General features: G+C 50.3%; 3 protein-coding genes across 3 annotated transcripts; all 3 read right to left on the bottom strand.

Moving 5' to 3' along the window:
* Positions 1 to 520: 520 nt before the first annotated feature.
* Positions 521 to 2,125, bottom strand: TEOVI_000522100 (transporter protein, putative; the record flags this gene model as incomplete). The annotated part of the gene is made up of 1 exon (XM_067220708.1): positions 521 to 2,125. One exon carries the CDS (start codon positions 2,123 to 2,125, stop codon positions 521 to 523), a length of 1,605 nt encoding a protein of 534 aa, XP_067076809.1.
* A 721-nt stretch (positions 2,126 to 2,846) lies between these two features.
* Positions 2,847 to 4,673, bottom strand: TEOVI_000522000 (uncharacterized protein; the record flags this gene model as incomplete). The annotated part of the gene is made up of 1 exon (XM_067220707.1): positions 2,847 to 4,673. The coding sequence occupies one exon, from the start codon at positions 4,671 to 4,673 to the stop codon at positions 2,847 to 2,849; it is 1,827 nt and encodes a 608-aa protein (XP_067076808.1).
* A 1,921-nt stretch (positions 4,674 to 6,594) lies between these two features.
* TEOVI_000521900 (Galactose oxidase, central domain containing protein, putative) lies at positions 6,595 to 9,681 on the bottom strand (the record flags this gene model as incomplete). Its single annotated transcript, XM_067220706.1, has 1 exon — positions 6,595 to 9,681. The coding sequence occupies one exon, from the start codon at positions 9,679 to 9,681 to the stop codon at positions 6,595 to 6,597; it is 3,087 nt and encodes a 1,028-aa protein (XP_067076807.1).
* Between the last annotated feature and the right edge of the window lie 53 nt (positions 9,682 to 9,734).

Raw genomic sequence — 9,734 nt, 5'->3', positions numbered from 1 at the left:
TTTTTTTTTTTGCAATCCTCAGCATTACACCCATCGTTCAATTCCCTTCCCTCCTTTCTTGTCTACCATTCCCGTTTGACTTCCGCCATTCATCGACCACATTCGCGCGGGAGATGGCAGAGGGAAGCGTGTGGCACTTTTACGCCTTTCGCCTACACACACGCACACAGCGCGATGATCAATCACTGCATACCTGTATTCCGTTCAGGTCAATGAAGTAACTGCGTGTTTGTGTACGTATGTGTTCGGATGGGGAGGTGCTTAGATAAATAAACAAATAAGTGATGTATACCGACCCCAAAATTTTAAAAAGAAAGAAAGAAAGGAGGGGAAGCTTAAATATAAAGCGCTAAACACAGGCACATACACAAGTGAGCACAGACCCCTAAACATGTACGTATCGGGATGTATGTGTGTTCACCTTGTCCTCTATTGCACAATTTGGAGAACAAGTCCACAAAACAGCAGCAAAGCCAAGATGCCATCTGATGATTCATCACTCCTTTTCACAATCACTTGCCTACTTGGCATCCACAGTGTCATCATTCCCATTTTCTACAACAACGCCACTGCTTTTTACCTCCAACCGCTCCTCCACCACAGTGCTAACGGGGCCGCAACTTGACATAGCACATACACCGCTGGGGTGCCTGTCAGCTGCGAATAGGAGTATCACCATGGGAACGAGCCCTATGACGCTGCAGCAGAACACGGCGCGGATGCCATACTTCAGGTCGCCCATCCACTGTGCGATGGAACCACACACCAGTGGGCCGCTGAAGTTCCCAACTAAGTTGTACACCATCTGTGCAAGCGCGGCACCTGCGGGTCGTTGGGTATCGGGAAGGGAAGCCATCACTCGGCCGCTTCCAGATGGCACAACTGCCCCACCGCAGAAAAGCATCAGCGACATGAGCACAAGAAGTGCGCTGGTGCTTCCAGCGAAAATACATAAGACACTGAAAAAAGCGGCCCCGGCACCCCATGCGGTGGTGAATATCATAACCCGCCGCGTGTTTTGTTGGTAACCCCCAAGTCGATCGAGAAGCACACCGCCGGTGATCACACCGCCGATGGGAGATGCCACAATCGCCGTACCGAAGCCAACCATGATGGTTTTCATGGAAGCATTGAAAGGCTCCGCGTGAAGGTACTGTGTCATGAAGTTTTGTAAACCCGATACAACAAAGTAGAGGGAGCACATAGCAAGCACGCTGCAAGTGTACTCAATGTTACCAAGGAGCACAGCTGCGGTCTTCCATATATGCAGTACGGCATCACATGCCGAACTAACGAGATTTCTGGCCCCGCTTGACCTGTCAAACACATTTTCGTTTCCCCGTCTCACTGCCGATTCTGTACCGTTGGTTGGCAAACCGTTCCCTCCGTGCCCGATGCCTAGCGATCCTTGAACGTTACTCTTCCTGCTGCTGTTTCTGTCAACAGATCGGTGATCGACACGTAAGAAATATACAATCACCGGAACGGTAAAGATGCACTTGGAGTAAAAAGCCCACTCCCAGCTTATCCGTGTGTATGAAGGAAGGATGGCACCGCACAGATATCCGCCAAGAACACCCACGGGTACTCCTGCATTGTGCAACGCCATCCAAACGGACTGCCGGTCGCGCGGGGCGAAGTCATCAACCCATACGGGAACATATACGAAAATGAACGATAACGTTACACCTATGAGAAACCGCGACACCATGGAGATGACATACACCGTAACAGTCGCGAAGCAGAAGGTAAAAAATATGTGAAGGACGAGCACTCGAATTAGTACGATTTTTGCGCTGTACTGAGAAAAGAGATGACCCGCCAGCGGGCAGCCAACCATACATCCCAAAAATACGCTTGCGCTAAGCGCTCCTTGCTCCAAATTCGTGAGACCCCATTCATCAGCAATGCCATTTTCAGCTCCAACAGCAGCACTGAAGGCCCCTGAATCGTACGAACCAATGATTTTGAGAAGTGTGAACATCACCATATTGCGCCATAGTAAAGTGCTGTCAGGCACTTCGTCTGAAACAATCAGGGATTGTCGGGTAGTGTCAGAGTAGTTCTTTTGAAACTCCAACACGTATACATCGCTATCATCGGCAACTTCACGGCGCTTCGCCATTGTGGCGCAGCGAAACAGCAAGAAACTGCTCCTATGCTTAGCTGAAAGCAAATGTATATATGGAAAATTTCCCACAGACGGTTACTTGCTTTTTGTATACACGTTAGCTTTTCTTTTCCTCCCGCGTTGTTATGGGGCAGCGGCGCAGCGGCTGACACCACCTAGGCTATCACCACTCCGAGCCACGTTGTCTGAAATTGTAGAGAACAATGTATGGGCTGCTCTTCCCCCTTTGTGTTTCCGGAGTTGTCTCGGGTTTCAGGGGAGAATTGTATGAGGTTATTAAACGATGAGCTTTGCTTCTAGTACGACCAGTGAGAGCGGAGGCGAAGCGGTGTGGCGTCCCTAATACTCTACTGATGTAGGAAAACGAACAGAAAAGGCAAACAAGAGAGCTCTGTGAGAAAGGGAGGACACATACAGAGGGGAGTACGCTGCTCCTGATGAAAATCAGCACCAACGCAAGAATTCTTTGTTTGTGAAGGAAGGATGAGGCAACCCTGCTAGTGCGCCCCTCCCCCTCCACTACTTCCACTCATAAACAACGTGAAACCACATGCAAAACAATTCCCCGTCACTACGCTAAAGTGATAGCTAGAAACCAACAACAGGAGGTGTTCCCTCTGTGGCCGCCAACCATAGAGAGTGTGCCAACGTAACGTCCTAACCACCGTAGCCAGTCGTTTTCCTCCTTCGTTGCATCCATGTATTCCCCCTCCATTTAGCTGCTACGCCACTTATGTTCCCGTGGTGTAGAAGTGTATGGAGTGGGATCCATGGCCCGCTCACCCGGGTCTGCCGCCTCACGCTGTGCACCAAGCCGATAAAATTTAGGTCCTCTAAACACGGGACCACCCCTCTTCTTCTCGTAGCGCCAGTCAATATCGCCAGTTTCTTTATCACGCACATGAAATGCGCCATCCATGAAGTAATCCGTGCTTCCGTCAGCATCGAGGTCGTGCACAGTGCCGTTGTTGAGACCCCATTGGAAACTGTAGAGAATGTTATTTCCTTTCTGCAGAATCTGTTTGTCTGTCTCATTACCCGCAGCCATTTCACCAGCACCCTGCCTAGAATACTTGCGACCGAGGACAAGGTTCAGCGGGAAGGTTCGGGCATACGCGGGATCATAAGTTTTCACGGCATCTAAACGAGCCTGGTGAACAGTGCGGAACGGGTCCTCGTACGTGTCGGCGTTGATTGCCTTCCACAGTTCTTCCTTCCGTAATTTTTGCGATGGTTGTGCGCTGCTGTTACTATCAGCACTCTTAGCACACGAGGTAGAAGTTGATACAGTGCCAAGGCCAGAGGAGACACCCTGGGAAGTGGTTCCTTCACTGCTAATGGAAAGTCCGTCCTCGACACCCACCTCCTCGTAAAAGCCGAAAACGTTGACCTGACGCTCCTCATCACTCTTCTGACGCTGCAACATTTCACGTCCCTCCCGCTCCTCGACATCATGCTTAAAGTGAGCAATCATGTCCAACATCTCTGACTTCCGTTTGAGGATGTCCTCACATTCTTTTAGTTCATACTCAGCTTGCCGCTTTGCATTGGCATCGAGTTGTCGTTCCTTCAGTGCGGTGAGAACGTCCGCGCTCTCCTTTCCTTGTGCGCGAAGTTCCGCTGCCTCACGTAGCAGCTGCCGTCTCTTTTCACGCTCTGTACGCATTCTCTCTTCCTTCATTGCCTGGTGAGCCTCAATGAGTTGCTCACGCTGACCCTCAAGCTCCATGGCTGCCTTAAAACGAACTTGTGCCTGGTGAACTCGTTCTACATAACTCCGTTGCAGTTCCGACCGGCGGGACTCGTCCAATCTAGCACTTTGATCAAGAAGTTGCTTATAAACCTCAGCGGCCTCATCTAGCTTCTGTATGTACTCTTCATCCTTCGCTGCCTGCAGTTCGGCCCAGTGCTGCTGGCCAGCCACACCATATTTGGCTTTCACCTCACGTTCGATTTCCATCATGTTGAGTTTCAGATCGTGGTAGCGGTTAACCTCCTCGTCCAAAACTTCAGGTAGTTCAGCTGCCTGCAGTTCTTCTTGGATGGCACGACGACCAACGGGTCCTGCAAACCGCAATTCTCGCTTCGTCTCGTACACCCATCGCATGTAATCGTTTGGTTCTCCGCGCAACGCCGCAGAAATCTCCTGTGCAGCCGTCTCCTGACGGGCTGAATCGCCACTGCGATAATCAGCATCGATTTGTGCCCAAACGTCACGCAACCACGCCAGACGCTCCGTTACGGCACTACTCATCTCACGTAGCGTTTCTGCCGTAAACTTCGCTCCACTCGACTTCAGTCGCCGCTTCACGGCGTTTTGAATCTCTGCTTTGTGCAGCTTCGCGGCGGCGGCGTAGCCCCGCTCGACACGTTGGTCAAAGGCCTCGTAGTTCTCCTTTCGCCTCCGCTCCTTGACATAAGCGTCAAACGCGGGATCTTCTTTTGACTGCCATCCATTCATGGAGGAGAACTGCTCCGCCAGGCGGAGTCGGCCCAAATTGATTCCGCTCGACAGAAACAGAGCACGCGTTGGCCCCGTCATAACTGGGCACTTAGTTCAACAGAGGAGACAAATGCGCACAATGAGAAAAGAGAACAGATGTATGAGGGGTAGTTGATGCAGGACCTCAAACAAAAATGTAGAACGTCGCTGGGGAGTGAACAAATTGAAAAGGGCTACAACAATGCCACATGAAGGCAGGTACATGTTGGGGGATGGAGGGGGGAAACGAACAAGAGGGGGAAAAAACTGGCCGCTGGAGTGCCGGTTACACGACCTTTCCTCCGAAAGACATTTTCAACCTCACTTTTTTTCCTATTTGTACCCGCAGGAGTCCAAAACTAAAACGCCTGTAACGAATTTTTTTTTCATTTCTCAGCATCTGAATTTTGTCTTGACAACACGTATGAAATGGGGTATTGCCGGTGGTGGCGAACGGGGTCAGGAACTTGAGGGAGAACCACATGACGGTCTCCGTAACCGAAAGACGTGACGAATAGACAAACATATCGAGAACAAATGGACAGACTTTAATGATAGTTTTAAGTATAAACGGCCAAATTTACCCTATTAAGTGGATGAATGGGAAACAAGGCATACATGCACAAGAAAAAAAGGATAAAACACACATCGAGGGTTTCGGGCAGTCGTGTTCATAACACAAGCGCGGATAACATCTGTCTTCATTGACATCATTCAACGTGGTTTCGTCACTCTCACTTATCCCTTACTCTACTTTTCTCCTCCTCTCCATTCCTCTTACATCCTCTTGTCGCCAATCAACCTTTCTTTCTCTCGTACTCGGTAAACTTACATCTTTCGGTGTCAAGCCGCCAAGTACCCACCGACAGTGAAATGACAGCAGGATATGTACGTTTTGGGGGGAAGCAAGTCATTCATAGCACGCAGGTACCCGCGCTTATTGTCTGCTTCCCATCGTTTGCTCTTTCGATTTCCTTTTGTCCCCAGTTATCAATAGACCACACTTCCTTTAATTTTCTCCCTGCCCCCTACTTACATTTCCTTCACTTTGAACTGTATCTGTCGTCTCTCTCCGTTCCGATTCATATACTAGCGCTTCACTTCTCACTCTTAACTTTGCCGCGCGTTCCAGAACCACTGCTTCGTAAATAAAGTTCCGGTTAAAGTATGAGATTTTTTAAAAAAAGGAAAGTAAAACAAACCGAAACAACAAAATATGTAATAACGTTGAAAATCATTTGATGTGTATTTAGAAAACTCCACTACCCACAAGGTCCATCAAGCGTATTTGAAGCGTGCACGTCACAAAGAAATGACATGTACTATATATTAACATGTAAGACTGTGCAAATATGATATGATTCATGTGTTCATATATATATATATATAAGCCCGAAGAGGGAGCCAAGGAATTACTTACACGGTGCTCCGCCTTAGCCACTGCACTACAAGCGACATGTACTCAGACACGGTTTCCATCATTCCATTGGCTACGGAAAACACTTCCCCGCATCTGGGCACGTTCACAACTCGATGGAGGGGGATGAAAAGGGTGGAAAGACCGGAAAAGAAAACAAACAAAAAACCGATGAATAAAAGAGAGATGTAAAACGCACGCTGCGATACACCGTTGAAAGCAACGGATAAGAAAGGGTAGGAAGGGCCGAAAGTCACTCACAGATACATTGTCTGCATTATGTACAGGATGACGCCAGAGAAGTGTACAACAATAAAGGAACAACGCGTAACAAGGGAGGAAAGATGAATCCCAGCATTCCCTCTTCAGCCTCCAACAAAACAACTGCTTTATTTCAACTCTCAGAGAGACCAACCAATAAAGTGCGATCCCTTCACAAGAAAAGAAGGCATCACACAATATTGCGTGAAGGACAGTACGTAGAACTGTAGGTGCTGAGGAACGGGTAATACTTCTTGCATCCATGGTTGCACAACGAAAAAAAGGGGGATTACAACTCACACCTTACGGCAGTGACGCATCCCACCGGGCTTGGTACTCCTCACGTGTCTTCGCGACAGTAGATGTCTGTGGGGGAGGTACCCACGTGTCGGTTCCCAATTCCTCCGCAACAGCAGCGATTTCCTTCACCTCCTCCTCAGACAAATCAACCGTTCTCATGGTGGGTCGAATCACCCCATAGCCCATCACTGCCGTCAGTAGGGCGATCTCCTGCAAAAGTGGAGCCTGATACCTCCCCGCCAGTGAGAAAAAGTGTAATGCGGTGTCGTAGTTCACCTCCTCCCGCGCAAGAATGGTTTCGCAATATGCCTGTAGGGGCGCCACATCCAGAAGACGAGATCCCAGCATCGTGGCAAAGACTGACTCACGCGGAATTTGCAATTGACGTGTGTACAAGAAGCAGAGCACTGGCTGCACGGCCAAGTATGGCATCGGCACGGGCCCAACAACTATCCCACGGCGTGACTTGGAGGCTGCGTACCGTCCTGCCGCGCACAGTTTGGCGGAAACGGATCCCATTTGGAAGGCCATCTTTTCACCGGTGAGTAAAGGCCGAAGTAAGTCCTTGAAGAAGGAGTTGGAGGCAGTCAGAATGAACGGATGAAGAGAACACGATACCTGCTGTTTTGTGTGTGGGTCAACAAAGAGAACTGTTGCAGTAGCCCCACGGGAGGTTTCCAACAAATGCAACAGATCCTCCTGAAGTTGCTCGCCGCATCTCTCCCTTGCTTCTCTTAGCTCCTTGATGTTACCCGAGGAGAGTGCATTGCAGAGCGCATGGAGAAGGGGTAACTCATAGACTTCCGCCGCGCGCATAAGTGACTGTACCGTTCGGACTTCTTCCTGAGCTGCGGTTTTCTGTAGGTCCTCCCTCCCCCTATTAGACACGTTATCGTCATCCAGTTCTGCGAGCATACTGAGGTGCATGTCCCCCCAATAGATATAATCTAGTAAACACTGCAACTGGTTTGCCGTGAGAGAGACTGATAGGCCCTGGACACGGGAATTCCCTTCCGTGTAATACGCAGTGACATGCGCCTGATTGGGCTCCTCATCACAACCGGCGCGATTACAAGAGCCCACAGTGGGATTATCGGCGTTACCGCTCTCCGCTAACCCAGGGTTGCATGCAAAATTAACCAGTTGGGACGACGCATCTGCAATTGGGGAGATGATAGACTTCGCAACGCTTGTCCGGCAGCGCAGAACATCCTCCCAAAACTTTGGAGCCCGTTGCTGCACCAAAGCACGATGCACGCCAAATGGCTTGTTGGCCACAGTGTCAACTTCTACATCACCATCCCAGCTGCGTGGAAGGATATACGCGTCATACGTGACAAAGTCGCCACTCTCTCGCACAGAACGCATCATGGAAATAGCGCCTTCTTTGTTGCCTGCAGAGGAAGAGGGAACCATTGTAGAGTCTGTCGCAAAGTAACCATCTGCCGCAAGAAAACGTACCATCGTATTGGAGGGCGGTTCGCATCCGCAGATGCCACCAAACACGTGCACAAACCCCCCACTGAAGGCCGCACCAAACGATTTTCTGTTTGGAACCACTGCCGCCGCGTTCCCCATTGTCAGTGGGAACCATGAGACAGAACCCAACTTGTTTTCACTTTCAAGAGCCAGTACCGCAACAAAGTTTCGGCATCTTCTAGAGACTAAGCTACGGCGGTCGCTAGCGCTGCAACCCCCAACCGCAAGCAAGCAACCGCCGCAGGCAAATAAATGATGCTTTTCTCGTGGATGAGCATCCGCTGTACTTCCATCGTGCAATCTTATCCATCGCCCTTCCTTGAGATTGAGTGCCCATGTGTCAGCTAATGTAACACTGTCGCCGTCAACACCTCCGTTAATAAACATAGTGGAATCCATAATACACGCCGCATGATGGAACCGCACAGTGGGGCGCGTAGGCGGTAGTTCAACGGCATTCTCACTTTCCTGCCTTTCTGAGGCACATGGCCCCGCACTCCCCGGTGCTTTGGCCTCATCACTCACTGTGTTTTCCTTCCCAGCTTGAATGCGTTTCTTCCATTTACCACTGGTCAACGAAAAAACGTAAACATCAGTGGAGGCCATGCACGTGACGGCATCGCCCCGTGACCCACTCTGATTGCGCTTGAGTGCTCGTCCACCGAAAATGTACAACCGGCCGTCACGATGTAACATTGAATGTCCAAAACGAGGTGTGGGTTCATTCTTGCTTGTGCTATTGCTGGCACTGGTGCCGATGCCTCCGTACTCCCACAGGCATTTCCACTCATGAGTCCATGTATCAAAGCGATAAATGTCACCGAGGATAATTGTTCCACGGGCAGTTGTCCCCCCACTAACGTACAGCCAGCGGTCCTCAGCGGCACACGCAGCATGATTTGTACGGGGTGCCGGACCTACACCATCAGCAACAAACACGGGGTCCCACACGACGTGATGAGCGTCATATTCAAAAAGGTCCGACGTATCACCTTCCTTTAAGTCCATTCCACCAAATAGCACGAGCTTGTGTCCTTGCACAGCCGTTAAAGTATGGCCCCAACGCGCCCGGGGTACAATACCTCCAGGACAAATATGTCTCGCACACATGATGGGCAAAAAGTTGGGTTCCCTGTAACTATCCTTAACGTCACCCCCCTCCCCCGCAGTCGGTGAGGTTGCAGAATTATTCGCTGCACCGCCTCGTGCAGAACTCTCCGCACAACACAAAAGCCTTCGCACTTCGTTGGGCGACATCGGCCGTTGGGGCATGCCCTCACCATCCCCAGTGAGGTTAGGCAGTAGCAGAAACCCTTTACGCAACGTGTCTGCGCCAGACATGGTTAATTCATCCCGTATGCTGCAGACAACAGGCGGGGTGATGGGTGGAAGTCGCTCATAAAGAGGAACAACTGTTCGTCTACTCTCCGTGACACTGGCGTACGTTGAGAAACCCACACGCCCCACGGCTTTGGGTTTCGTCTTTTCTTCTGAGATTAGCTGCTTGTCCTCTCCACTTTTTGTGACAGACATAACCACGGGGTCGCTGACAATGTCCCTCAACTCGCCTAGAAGGGCTTCGACTTCACTAGCGCTAACTTCATTCCACATCGAGACTCAGCGTATGTGGCAATTGCTATCCGGAAAATGGAAAGGAATCAAAG

The sequence above is a fragment of the Trypanosoma equiperdum genome, assembly GCF_001457755.1.
Source record: "Trypanosoma equiperdum strain OVI genome assembly, contig: ctg_1204, whole genome shotgun sequence".
In the NCBI taxonomy this organism is placed as follows: Eukaryota; Euglenozoa; class Kinetoplastea; order Trypanosomatida; family Trypanosomatidae; genus Trypanosoma; species Trypanosoma equiperdum.
This window is presented reverse-complemented; position numbering and strand designations above follow the sequence as displayed.